Source organism: Macrobrachium rosenbergii, chromosome 7 (assembly GCF_040412425.1).
Source record: "Macrobrachium rosenbergii isolate ZJJX-2024 chromosome 7, ASM4041242v1, whole genome shotgun sequence".
Lineage (NCBI taxonomy): Eukaryota > Metazoa > Arthropoda > Malacostraca > Decapoda > Palaemonidae > Macrobrachium > Macrobrachium rosenbergii.
The window spans coordinates 29,265,001-29,280,556 of NC_089747.1; the positions used below are offsets into that span (position 1 = coordinate 29,265,001).

Here is a 15,556-nt window from a genome sequence, read left to right on the forward strand (position 1 = left end):
GAGTGTTGCCAGTAAGTGTTATTATATATATATATATATATATATATATATATATATATATATATATATATATATATATATATGAATTTTTTTGTCACTGTGATTTATATACAATCATGAAGTTACAAATGTTGTTTAATATCAAATTCACGCTATCCTATCCCCCAATGGGAATTATCACCGAAGGGAATTTATAAGTGATGAATGGATTGGTACTGCCGGTCTCGATCCTCGACACAGATACCTATCCAGCGACTCCAGTCGGCAGTACCAATCCATTTATCACTTATAAATTCCTTCGGTATAGTTCCCATCGGGGATATTCCTGATAGCGTGAATTTGATATTACAACATTTGTAGCTTCATGATTGTATATATATATATATATATATATATATATATATATATATATATATATATATATATATATATATATATACATACTGGGTGTCCATAAAGTCTCTTTACAATTTAAAAAATATATTACAAAAGCAAATGAACAGACAAATATGTGGAAGTTATTACAAATTGAGGAGTAGATATTGACGTTTTTTGTCTTGTTTAATACACCACTATATGGACACCAATAGTTGCACGAAGCACATCAAGACGGTACTCGATTTCTTGCCATGTTCACTGTAGCATAGCCTCATCAGTGGTGGCAATGGCATCATTGATCTTTTGCTTGAGATCAGTGATGTACCATATCTTTGATCGATACACGATACCTTTAACATAACCTTATAGAAAGAAGTTCAGGAGAGTGATATCTGGTGAACGAGGTGGCCAGGAAGTTGAGCCATCCCTTCCAATCCACCAGTCTGGAAATGTTTGATTTAGGAACCTGCGAATGTGCAGTCCCCATTGTGCCTTTTCTTGAGGAGTAACCTTTTTTTTAGGGTTTCATTGAACAGTACCTCTTTCATCAACCGGGTACATGAAATTCACGACTGCAATGTGATTAAAAACTTTGATAAGTGCTGAGTACATAGAACAGATCTGATTAAGATATCTCATCAGTGGCTTTTGTAATATATTTTTAAAATTGCAAAGAGACTTTACGAACACCCTGTATATATATATATATATATATATATATATATATATATATATATATATATATATATATATATATATATATATATATATAATTATATAGAGAACGAGCCCCAAATCGTGTGACCCTCGTCTTGAATTCAAGAGGTTGACTATATCATGATGAAATCACACGTTTTCAAAAGGACTTTTTCTGGTAATCTCTTTAAAAGTCTCCCCGTCTGTTCATCCTGTCCACGTGGGGATTAAAATAAGCTCCAAAACTGAGGGGACCCTTGAATGAGATGAAAGGGTACAGATGACATATACAGCAAGTAAGTAATGAGTTGAAGAGTGGCAGTAATGCTGCTTAAAAGCGTCAAGCCTTTTCCCTACATTTTCTCATTTCCGAACGGCTCTTAATTTGTGTTCATTCCTTTGTTTGTCGTGAAACATTGTTTATTACTTAATGTTATTTACTGTTTAAAGTTGTTGTTCTCTTGGCTTTGTTTCACGTTTTTCATAATTTGGACGTCCCAAAGGAAGCTAATTGGGCAAACTTAATGGCGATTTGGGGTTCAAAAGTTGATGGTATTTTTGTCCTCAAAATGTCATTGCTTACTTCAAAAGTTATTGATATTTTGGTTTACTTAGAGAGTCCATGGCCAGAATCTACACGAAAAAGAATGATGATTGCACACCAAACCAATGTTTTGGTGCTTTGTAATACACAGAAGTAATGTATCGCTGAGATATTGTTGTGTAGGTTATTTGTAGAACTCTGGCTTGTTTGAAAAGAAAAACGTACAAGGCTAGATGTTGCAACAATCAAGTAGGAATAGATGAAAAGAATAATACGAAATGGATGTCTTGTAATAACGTGCATCAGAGTTCCTTGTGAACTATGCAGTAGGAGTGAATGAAAAAAAGATAGTAATACTTTAAGGAAGTCTGGCAAACGTGCGGCAGAGTTCTTTAGGGACGGTCAGGAGAATGTAGGGAGAATGGAAGAAAAATGGCAAGGAGAAAAGCGTATAAAATAAGATGATATGGAACCATGAATGAGAAAGTTTGATACAAAGATCAAGAATTTTGCGGAGCAATGGTATGGTGATATACGATGAAATACTCATGACGCTCAGCCCAAGGAAGCATTGATGTGCGTGTAATGAAGGCGACTCATATATATATATATATATATATATATATATATATATATATATATGTATGTATGTATGTATGTTCTGTATGTATGTATAATGTATGCATATATATATGTATATATATAATATATATATATATATATATATATATATATATATATATATATTTATTAAAGACTTGTTTAGAAACCAGAAAGCTGTATTCTTTCAGCATCGCCCTTCCGAAGAGGAAAAGGTATATTGAATATATATATATATATATATATATATATATATATATATATATATATATGTATATATATATATATATATATATATATGTATGTATATAATATATATATATATATATATATATATATATACAGTATATATGTATGTATGTATGTATGTATGTATGTATATATGTGTGTGTGCCTCAAACCCTGTTTTTTTAACCCAGCAGACGTTGGGTAGACCAGGTGGCGGTGGACCGGGACTGCATTGCGTATGACATGAAATATAACTCCGAATGTGGATATTTTAATTTCCTTTAGGAAATAGAATGTCAGAATTCAAAGAAAAGTCTGCTAATGATATAATTCCTTAAAAGTTATTATTATTATTATTATTATTATTATTATTATTATTATTATTATTATTATTATTATTAGAGAATCGAAAATATTTGCTAAACATCTACACGATCTGCAGTTAAAATGATTTAAAAAACATTCTTCTAGCCTGTATGTTTTTAAGAACTTTGATTTATACCTTATGCTGAGCTATTTACTACATAGAAAATACTTTTCCTCCTACCTTATCCAGAACTACTTGCTACTTGTAAATAACGCTTCCATATGCCTCATCAAAGCTATCGTCACTTGTCTCATACTAAGTTATTTCCTACTTCAGAAGCAGCTTTTCCAATCACCCACTTCTTACTTAGAAATAAATTTTCAGGATACCTCATTTCAAGTTGTCTTCCCTGGAATTTATATACTTACTCCAAGATTTTCACAAATTAAATAAATAAGCCCTCACACCCTAAATCACGCTCTTCGATATATGAAACTAACTGTATTGATGTCTCATTCTAATGTGGTTGTCTCGTAACTGACAGATGAGCTTCGCGCCGCCGTGCACCAAGGAGGCCTGAGCGCTGCCACTGTGTCGCATCCACTGCCAGGTCTTCTGATGATGGTGATCCTTAACCCCTGCCTAGTCCTGTGGCTTCTTGGGTCCGTTCTCTTTCATCCAAATACCCAGTATCATCATCTCAGCATGCTGTCTTAGCAACCACGAGGAGTGAATGAGTAAGTTGATTTTAAATTCTGATGTTCAAGTAATTATTTACCGTATTTGCTCGTAGCAAAATGTTGATGATTTTATTAAACAATATTTATCACCCTTTTCCCCTGAATGATCAAACTATGGACCCTTTAATCTGACATGTACTCGTATACCTGTTACAGATAAGTCAAATACTTTGTAAATGATGCCGCAACGATTGATACTGAGTTTCAGTTTACTAAATGTATTATGTATTAACATTTCAAATGTTTCATGTGGGTTTATGGGAAATAGTGTTACAAAATTAAATATAAACATTGCTATAGATATCAGCTTGTCAGAGTAAATCATGATATTATACCAGTGAGAGTGTTTGTATATGTGTTTAACTGGGAATTTTAACACCTCAGAGAATGTCCAAACAACTACTTCTTTATCCCGACCAATCAGACGTCACTATCCATATTACTACCAACAGCTGACGAATCAGGCGACTGCTCATAGGTTTATAAAAGTAAACAAGTAGAATGCCGCTTGCGTTGGTAACGTTGCCATGTTAGAGTGTTTATCGCTGTGATTGTCCGTAAATTGTTAGTGTGAAGTGAGTACGTAATAGTAGACACCTCAGACGACAATGATGGTTTCGTAGAAAGTGGCAGATCGTTCATTTAAGCTAGATTATGTACTGTTTGAAATTCTCGAACGTGACAGAGAGCGGGAACAGGAAGTGTCAAAGGTTAGCTTGACCTTTCAAGGACGGTTGCTTTGCCCTTTCAGCCATTCCGTGTGGCCTCCCGTCGTTAAGGTCAGTTTATAGCGTCTTACCACAGACTCATTATTATCTGCAATTTATTTATTAATAACATCACGTACATGCTGTACGAAAGCTAGTCAGGATTCGGGAAAACGCTGGTTAGGTTAAGTTAGGTTAATGCATGGGACTAGCCTCCCTCTAAGTGTTCGACATGTCTGAAGGAGGCTGTTAATTACTTAGTGTTGGTAAGCCAAGGTGACAAAGGAGACATTAGACTATGCTTAACTTACAAGGATTAAATTTTAATATCTCACTGGTTTCAGGCTTTGCCTCGTCGATAAATGTAAGGTATGACTAGTTAGGTCCTTATGCTCAAGGTTATTAAGTGTTTGACTGGTCCTTCTGTGTGTCAGTATTTTTTTTTTTTCTGACCAGTGTTTACCTTTGATTTTTCCCCATTAGTTTTCGCCTAATATGATGTTTTTATCAGCACATTATGTGTATGGGAAATTATTTACTTGAGATGCAGATCCCATTTTGGAGTGTTTATGCTGTGCTTTTAAGTCCCCTTAATATGGTTAATACGAAAATAATACGAAAATCTATCGCAGATTTACTGTTACCGATATATTTATTGTTGTTACCTACTTGGTCTTTTAATTTTTCATGCTTCGACGGTCACCCGACTCCCGAGTGGCTCATCGGATTTTTTTTTTTGTCGCAGTGCATTATGGGTAAGGGTGACTAGCGCATAGGTTCTTTTAAGTATCACCAATTAAGTAGGACTTTGGAATTCAGGCGTTCAATGAAAAAACCAGCTTCAGTTCTTAGTCATGGGTCCTTTGATGCATGAGTTGTACTTTAGTTCCTTGGATTTTTTCAGCTGATTTGAGATTTCTTATTCATTGTGTTCCGAACGTTTCTGGCATTCATTTCGATAACATGTTAGTAGATTAAAGATGTTAGAACCCATTATATCCTATAATATGGGGGCCCAGGGTGGGAAACGGGGATTTCGGAGAAAATACAAAAGAATGAAATGCAAGGGTGTATTCTAGCATCCCCATGATAACCTACTTGCAGAAGTTGCTATCATGGCGGTTGTAATTAATAGGGTTTGTTGAAGGTTTTCAAAGTGATTACTTGCGTTAGGTAATTAAAGATACAGTAACCCAGGTTATGTTATGTTGGGGGTGACCAGGTTAGGTTAAATATATCTTTGTGTTTCACTGGCTTTGCATACCTCCCCCCACAAGAAATCCCACTTTCTCACAGTGGTCTCCCATAATTGCAGGGTGTAAAGGGGTCCAGCGTATATTAAACTACTCATTTGTTAACGAAATGAATGTCAGAAACGTTCAAAGTACACATTGAAGCACTGGAAAATTTCATTTTCAGCTCTAGAATGCAATTATGGTTTCAAGTAAAGATTTGCTTTTAGAGTTACTGGAAACCCCAACCCCTGTATTCTACGACTATGGGCGACCATAGTGGGAAAGCGGGGTTTTTGATGGGAGAAAACACAAAATGAGCGAAATACAGGATGTATTTAACCTAACTTAACCGAGGGTGGTGGCTCTTTACCTGGGCCGGGGTGGAGGGGGGTGGTCCCTAGGGCACTGAATAATAAATAAATAGGGTTGCAACCCAACCTAATCACTCATGACCTAAATTAGGGCTCTGAGGCCTTTTCCTGGCTTGGGACATTGTCTACCTTGACCCCCCACCTAACCTAACCTTGGGCTTCATATAAAAAGAATTATATATTTTCCACCTTGTCTAATACCACCTATCCTAACCTAACCTAGGGTGCCAGTTCCATACCTGGGCAGGAGTTCCCCCCGCCCCCAGACTCCCCCACCTAACCCAGAGTAGGACACTATGAATTATAATGGATGATAGAGTTGCAAACCAATGTGACCAAACCTAACCTAACTTGACCTAGGAAACCAGGTCCTTTGTAAATTGTACATAATTAATAATAACCTTTTTACCTAACCTAATCTAGGGTGCTTGGTCTTTACCTGGCCATCCACTAATGTAACCCGTAGGTCCTCAGTTACCTAGCGCATGTGATGTCACTTTAAAAACCTTCAATAAACATTACCCTAATCACAGTCAAAACTCGCAACAGTATTATGGGGAAGTTAGAATACATCAGAAGAAAAAGCCTTTTTCCCACTTTGGTCCCCCATAGTTACAGGATATAAGGGGTTTCAGCGTTTATGAACTACTAACATATTACTGAAATGAATGTCAGAAATGTTGGGAAAAAATGAAAAAGAGAATTTAAATCAGCTGGAATAATCCAAGGAACAAGAGTTACACGTCTGCACCAAAGGGACCATGACTAACTAAAAATGACGCCAGTTTTTAAAGCAATGACTGAATTCCAAAATCTTTTTTAATTCGTGAACCATACAGCAAAGAACCAATCAGGTTTCAGCATTCTTCATATACTCACATTTTCAGATGAAAATAACGAAGAGTTTCCAAATACGCTAGCCATCCTTACCCCCAGTTTACTAAGTTTACTTTGCAGCGTTCGCTTCGGCTCCAGCTGTACTGCTTTCAGCCATTTACTTTTCATCTGTTCCTGTTGTTTTATAATTACATGGCCGTCCAGCTTCTTTAAATTGACTGAAATTTCCTTTTACAGTTCTGATTCTGGATCCAATTCATCGGTTATCTTTGTGAGGAGATAGAAAAAATCCAACTTTCATTTGGTCAGCTCAGTTATTTGTTGGGTTGGCTGAATTATACCTCATGGTCATGTAATTCTTATTTGGATCATCAACAGCATATAGTTTGTTGGTTCTTTGGACAAAGTCAAAGATCTCATACGGTGTTGGGAAAATTCCGTCCTTCAAATCTTTAAGCAGATTCTGGTGCCTTTCCTAGTGAAATGAAGTCTATAATTCCTGCCATGTGTTTTTAACGGATTCAGGTCAACAACATAAGATCGTGTTAGCCCTTGCTCTTTGTTATATATGTGCTTATATGAAAAGTAATAACATAATAATAATATTATGGAAAAATGCTCTTCGCATAGCCTGTTGCCTACTTTTGACATATTTACGATACTTCCTTTGTGTAATTTTAGTGTTATCGCCACAAAAGTCAATATAAATCAGTAAATATCTAGGTCAGAAAGAGCCAAAAGTTTTTATGTCAGCCAATTTCAAGTAGTCTCTCTCTCTCTCTCTCTCTCTCTCTCTCTCTCTCTCTCTCTCTCTCTCTCTCTCTCTCTCTCTTCAGAAGTGTGCCACCATAAGTTTTATTTTGATGAAATATTGACCAAACATACAGTAGTGATGAAGGAAAGTTGTAGATGTTTGTCAAACCTGAGCGAGCGTGAACACTTCAGCTGAAGATATTAGTTTCATATAACGATGTTCCTTGAAGTCTAAATTTTCTGTGGGTTGATAAAACGTCTGACGCTTATGTACAAACACTCATGGCGTCCTCATTAATGTTATTCGCCATCCAATCCCTCGGACGACATTTGAGGGCGTCTTTCAAGTATTTACAAGACCCTACATCCCCAGAACTTGTTCGTCCCTGTTAATCACACTTGGGAAGAGGGGGGAATAGGTAATCTTAATCGTATCATCTCTGCTGGCGCGTCAAAGTGAGGAACACATTCTTAATGCAGTGAGTAGGGATGTGTATGTTCGTGTGGTACCAAGTATGGCCAAAATTTTCAAGGGATGAAGGATGGGTATATACTGTAGGATTGAAGTAAGGGTGTATTCTTTAGGTATGATTTGAAGAATGGGGGGATCTTATTCGCAACATTTTATCTGCTTGTTAAAACTACGAATATAGTCTTGAAGCATCAGTGGTGCAAATATTTACTTTCTCTTGAACCAGTGGAGTTAGAATGTTCATGGAGCTTCAAAAGTATGGGCATATTCTCCAAGTGTTACGTATCTCCGTCCTTGAATTGTGGTGTGTGTAGTCTTGAACCGTTACTTCCGGTCTTATTCTTGAAGCAAAACATGACGTTTTTAGTGTGGAGCGTGGACCTGTTCTTGTAGTGAGACGCAATGGAGTACTCTTGAACTGTGACTTATTTATTCTTGTAGTTCGGATCTAAGACTTATTCTTGATCTTTGATACACTGACTTATTCCTGAAGCACAACAGCCATATTCTTGAAATGACAGTCTTCAAGAATAACGTACGGACTTGCTCCAAAAATGTCATACACACGTATTCTTGAACTGTGATGTAAGGGTATCATGTTGAAGCTTGGTATATTAACATGATTATGCAGCATGATGTATTGTCGAATTTCTGAAGTATGACTGTATGGTCATATTCTTTAAGAGTAACGTAATTGTCATAATATCCAAGTCTGATCCTGGACATATTCTTGATTTGTGACCTGAGGATTTGTTTAGGAATGTCACATATATATGTCTTAAATATGGCGGCAAGACAATCTCGAAATAGTGTGACGTCAGGTCATATTCTTTGACCTAAATCATATTCGTAAGAAACTGCCCAGAGTTCATCCTTGCTCTTTGTCAGAGAATGTCTTTATTCTGCTAATTAAATCTTTTCCATCATTCATTTTCATTATTGACAGTGCTACCAACGCTGTACCTTACATTAGTTCCTCATTGGACGGGTCGATATCGTACTCGACTAGCACTCTGCTGGGCCCCGGCCCCGTTCGACTCTCCGGCCGGCCAATGAAGAATTAGAGAAATATATTTCTGGTGATAGAAATTTATTTCTCGGTATTATGTGGTTCGGATTCCACAATAAGCTGTAGGTCCCGTTGCTAGGTAACCAACTGGTTGTTAGCCACGTAAAATGAGTCTAATCCTTCGGGCCAGCCCTAGGAGAGCTGTTAATCAGCTCAGTGGTCTGGTTAAACTAAGGCATACTTAACTTTGTGCCTTACATTATCTCGGAATTTTGTATGTCTTACTTGGCAATCAAATATATCATTATGAGTAGAAGAGACCAAAAACTTGGTCGTTGTACAGAAAATATTATCATCACAATTACTACCTACTGGTAGTGTTCCTATTAAAAGACCATTATCTGCAGTGCAGGTTTTGTTGTTGGTTTTCTTGTTTCTGAAATCATCTTTGTTCCTCTGTTTTAAGTGTCTCAAAAATGAGGGTACACAATACGTGAGCGTTTTAAAAAGTTCAGGGGCCTCCTGTACAAGCATGAATTCTTTGTTTGCCCAGATTAATTAATAGAAGTTTTAATTAGCGATGAAGCAGTTTCGAGTTTTGAGTTACAGCCCCTATTGAAGATAACAGCAATCATCTCGTTTCACATAAGTGAGCAGGAACTCTTTTTGTTCTTTTGAGGTCTTCAATTTCCCCAAAATCTTTCCATCCATTCCGATGGCATTTATTGATGAAGAAGAGAAAGTTTCTGAACAAGACGAGCTCTCTCTCTCTCTCTCTCTCTCTCTCTCTCTCTCTCTCTCTCTCTCTCTCTCTCTCTCTCTCTCTCCTCTCTCAATACGTGAACAAAAATTTAAGCTGCCCGCAGAATTTCATGTGGGTCCAACGTTCTTTCCTCCTATAGTTTACGTTAATTTTCCCTGTTTTTCATTGTTAGTTTCAGCTCAGTACTTCCCTCGCTCATTGGGGCACCCAGCTCCAATCTATCCTGTATAAGATGGAGGATAATGTATTTTTCAACGAATTATCACTTTCTTTCTTTAGCTTTAATTTGTATACACCATTGCGAGTGGTTGATAAGTGCAATGAGACTTCGACCGAGTTCGTAGATTCAGTTATTGAAAAAGCTCCTTTACTTACATGAGATTAAGACATTTTCAGAACGACCAATATATATATATATATATATATATATATATATATATATATATATATATATGTGTGTGTGTGTGTGTGTGTGTGTGTGTGTGTGTGTGTTTGTAAATGTGTGAATATATGTGTATATATGTATATGTATATATATTTATATATATATATATATATATATATATATATAATATATATATATATATAAATATGTATATATTTATATATATAATGTGCGAATGAATATATATATATATATATATATATATATATATATATATATTATATATAAATATATATATATATATATATATATATATATATATATATATATATATATATATATATAATTTATCGTGTATTCACGTGTATGTATTTTTTGATTTATGAGTTCATTATTTATCTCATTGTACTTTTATTCTTTTCATTCATTCATTACTTCTCTCATAATTTCATTTTTTTATTCATTCATTCATATACGCCTTGTGTTTTAATTTCGTTTGTTCCACTCCTTTATTCAGACCTCCCCTCCTTATGGTTTCCATCATTCATTCACTGTGCTTTTATTTCATTCACTCATCCATTTGGTCGTTGTAACTTCCTTTCTTCCTTCCTTCCTTGATTCAGTCACTTTTTATGTTTTCTTTCATTTATTCCCGTGTTCTTTTCCCAGTCTTGAGTTCGCTCCTTCCCACTATATCGTTCATTCATTTGCGCCTTCATTCATTCATACTTTCGCTGATTCATTAGATCCTTATATACTTGTCTTCCTTTCTTTTTTTATTTATTCATGCATTCATTCATTTGGTCTGTATACTCGTCTTTATACATACATTCATTTGCTTCTTATACTTTCTTTCCTTCCTTCGGTCAGTCGTTCATTCTTTCAGTCTTTCCTTACTTCATTCGTTGTACTTTCATTCTTTTCTTCATTCATACTTCATTCCTCATCCTTTAATTCATGTCTTACGTGTGATATGCATAAGGAGTGAATGGATGGAAGATTATGGTATGAATGAGTACATAAAACAATTGCGAATGAATAAATGATTGATAACAGAAGAAACGTGAAGGTAGAATAAATACAGTAATAGAGATAAAAATAACGAATATGGATTGAATGACTGAGGAAGAAATAATCGAAGAAATGAATCGAAACGTGTTTACACCTCTGAACTCCTTGTGGACCTTCTTCCCCCACTCATCCCCCTTCCCCTCTAGCTCTCAAAAGTGTTTATTTTTAAATTCTTTTCGTTTATTCATGGTTCTCTCTTTAAGGACCCATTCCAAGAGCCGTTTGGCTATGAGAGAGGAAATAGAAGTCTTAAGAGGGTCCCCGAATGTTCAGAGAGGGAACAATGCAACGCCCCGTTCTCTTGATGTTGGTGCGATTAAGAGTAAAAACGGCTTGAGTTCATAACCTTTTATATTGAAAGGTATGATATTCGTTTTAAATCTGTTTTAGCTCTCTCCATAATGTGTTGAGATATATGTTGGCATTATTTTTCAGTAGTAGATGGACTGAAATTCACATCAAAATGGGACCATTTTTCCGTAATATTTTAGATTTCGAAGAGGCAAATAGCATTAATTAAGACATTTGCATTATCCCATAGCTATGGGAAAAATAATTGTCTTGAAAGTAGTTGCCATTAAATAACAAACTCTCTCTCCTCTCTCTCTCTCTCTCTCTCTCTCTCTCTCTCTCTCTCTCTCACACACACACACACACACACACACACACACACACACACACACACACACACACACACACACACATATATATATATATATATATATATATATATATATATATATATATATATATATATATATAAATTATATACACATACATATATATATATATATAATATATATATACACATACATATATATTTGTGTGTGCCTTCTTTCGTTGTTTTGATAGCGCAAATGACTTCCAGACTTATCGACTTAATTAAACTCTTTTGGATAAACTCAGCACTACAATCCCGTTGTCCAAGCCGGGGATAAATGGAAAACTCTCCCCTTCCATGGCAGGGCATGGCCTCGCGCACTGGAGGTTCCAGTGATGACGCGCTTGTGTGTGGTGTCGTATCCTGCTAAGGAAAATGAAGGTTTCTTCATTTATTCCAAGTTTGGTTAAAAGGCTTATTGTGATAAGCCTGTCCAAAAAAAGTGAGCAGGTCGATTAGTAAAGACGCCATTGTGGCTATTAAAATTCTTATATATCTGGTAAAAGCGATCATTCAACTGGATTTTCCATTAAACATGACACAGTTTTCAGGTGTCTCAGTTTCGAAGCTTTGATTTTTGCGTGAGTCTTCTAACACCGGGCCTCAACAAATGGTGAGGGAAGTCCCTATACTAACGACATGTAGCTTGAATTGGTGGTCACCCACTGAAGAAATTTACCTTAGTGCTGCTTAATAACCCCAGGGCGACCAACTGTGACAGAAACAGGTTATTGCCTATTACAGAATCCAGTGATTTTTCAGTCTACTGAACGTAACTCGCGAGAGGATTCTGCAGCCAGACAAAGGGCCTCAGGTTTTCCAAAATATAATTGAAATAAGGGGATGCTGATCTCCAGTGAGAAAGAAACAGTTGCTGTAACGAACTTTTGTCGAATTCTTTGCTGCTTAAAAACGAAAATTTGTTATAACTCATTTTAAACATTTAAAAAACCATCCGTAAAGTTTCCTGCTTTTATGCAGCTGGTATTATGGATGAGGTTGTTAGCTCTGCGTCCATCTACGCCCTGGCTGCGACCCACTACAGTCGACCAACTACCAGCCATAAAATTCACCACAAATGTCAGTAAAGGCACTGCAGTTTTTAATGGAATTTACCCTTATCGCTACCCCCTCCTCATTGCTGAGAGTACCTGGGTTCGAGTCCCATACTAAGACAGCGATATGAGCACGTTTCGTTATAACTTACATTACCCTTACCATTATTGACGTAAGTGGTGAATTAAGGTGTTCGGTAGGTAGTCAGCTGTAGTGAGTTGCAGCCAGGGTGAGGGTAGACACGGAACAACGACCCCACCCCAAAATACTGCTGGAGACACGGAAGGGCAACACTTTTGGCGCCATCTCCTTCAGGAGGGGAAATGTGTATTGGTAAAGTATAGTTCACTATTGATTCATTTATTCATTCATTTCTTTGTCAATCTTTCCATGTTGTAATTCATTTAATAATCTTTCCTCCCCTGTCATTCATTCATTCGTTCGTTCGTTCATTCATTCATTCAACTCGTGATTTAATCCCATTGCCACTGTCGCCTCTGAAAACCCTTCGCCCAAGTCCTCCTTCCTTTGTGAATTTTTTGCCACTGTTCAGTGTCCATGTTTCAAAGGTAGGTTTCAACATCTGTTTGGAGATGATAAAAAAGGTCCCAAAAAAGTCTTCTAAAAGTCCCGAGAGGGAACAACGCATCACTGCTTTCTTTTGATGCTTGTGTGCAAGAAAATAATATAGACTGGTATACGTGTCACTTCTTTATTAAGAGGGAACCCCATTTCTCTCTTGAATTTTGAGAGCGTTTCAGTTCTTTCTGCTGGGTCTCCCCAATATTACTGGGATCCCCTCCATCAAAGATTGATGAAGTAAATGAATTCACGAGACTTGGATTGGATGAACTGAGTGAATACAAGGGATGCGAGAACATTTCGGATCCCTTTTCTTAATACACTGACTCCCTTCCTTCAAGTGAAAGGTGCATATGTATTGGGATCTTTATAGTCTAATATGTAGTGTATACGACTAAGTACGTGAACATATTGATTATTATTATTATTATTATTATTATTATTATTATTATTTATATTATTATTATTATTGTTGTTGGTTTTGAGGGACTCTGACCTTGAATAACTTCGACAGTTTTTAAGATACCGTTTCGAACTTGGCAACCCAGTAGAACTTAGTTCCGTAACGAAAGGTCTAAAGGACCACCTATGTCACTGTAGTGGCCCCCTACCCCAGCAGGATTAAAAATACCAAGTAATTCTTTGCTTTCCCATCCATCAAATTCACTTGAAAGAGGTGTTGTAAAATTTCCAAATTCCTTGAGTTGAGTACTAGTTAATTATTATAACTAGCCTATATTAAGGGTAATAACAGACAATTTGGATTTTGTTATCCAGACTTTGAATTGAATAAATTTGGCCTTTTCGAAGACAGTTTTCGTAACGGCAGTACAACAGGACCATCTGTGATTGAAAGTGCAAAATACGATTTTCCATACTGCTTAACAAACCACTCTTCAGGTACTGAAGTCGGGAATTGTAACCTGACACCTACATTTCACTTCGGCATACTGACAAAATACATCATAATTCTGTACATTTTTTCACGCACATGCAAACGTACTTAATCAAGCGCACGAACACTGCAGTCACATAATATTCACTGTTGTATTAAAAGTACTTGCAGCTGCGTGTTACCGCAGCGGCTCTCCCCACAGATCCAGAACCAAAATGATGTCATTCTTGAGTTGAATCCACGCAAGTAGTGGAATTAAAACGTCTAATAACAGTGAATTTATTTGTATGTACTAAGGTAAACACGAGTAACAGTGAGAAATATATAAATGTTCACTGACACGTAGCCAGTAAACAAGTGAGATATATGAATATGAGGATATAATTCTAAATTCTTGAAAAGCAGTTTCTCCAATTCGTCCTTACGGCTTAGTCACCTCATCAAGCACAGTCTGTGTGTAGTAAGATTGTTTGCAGTCTTGTTAAAATAAAATGCAATCCTAATTATGTGAGAATGTCAAAGTAGAACTTAGATGTCAGCAGAAATTCCTGAATGTCGGTATAGGAACACTTGTTCACCATTCAGTTTAAAGGATCGTTACTCCTCTGTGTTAGATGTCATTGGTAGTTCTCAGTATCAGCTAATTTGAATATTGTTTAATGCATTACAGTAATAGTAACAAAATAACTCCTCACTTGTCTCTCTACAGTTAACAAGTGAAATATGATTAGAATAAGAGGATAAAATCGCAGTTCCAGGTACTTTCAGTAAAACAGTGAATACTATGTGTCCGCAGTGTTTACGCGCTTTGTTAAGTACATGTTTGCATGTGCATGAAATAATGCACAGAATTACGATGTATTTTGTCGATATGCCAGATTAAAATGTCGATGTCAGTGTAAAATTCCCGATTTCAGTACATGAAGAGTGGCTTGTTAAGCAGTATTGAAAATCGTATTTGGTATTTCACTCTCCACTCAGCACTACAGATTGAGGTTTACAATGACAATTGCAAACCTGTATTTCATAATCAGAATTCATTTAACAATATCCAAATGAAAAAATCATATAGTGAACTAGTAAAGATGATTGACAGTGGAGTAGCGGTCTTCTAAACTGGATAACGAACTATTCTTCTTGTGTTGACAGTCGGGAATTTTATTGACATCTACATTATTTCTTTGACATAATGACAAAATTAGGAATTTTATTTTATTTTACTCAGCATGCCAACCGTCTTACTAATTTCCCTTGAGGAAATTACGG

At 36.2% G+C, this 15,556-nt stretch overlaps 1 protein-coding gene across 1 annotated transcript in view; it reads left to right on the forward strand.

The window, feature by feature from the left end:
- The window catches only part of LOC136840265 (neuronal cell adhesion molecule-like), a 1,114,986-nt gene that overhangs the window by 1,083,297 nt on the left and 16,133 nt on the right, over positions 1-15,556 (forward strand). The window contains exon 9 of the mRNA XM_067106910.1: positions 3,298-3,490. Coding sequence (XP_066963011.1) covers positions 3,298-3,470 — 173 coding nt within the window. The 3' untranslated portion in view covers positions 3,471-3,490. The remainder of the gene's footprint in view (positions 1-3,297; positions 3,491-15,556) is intronic.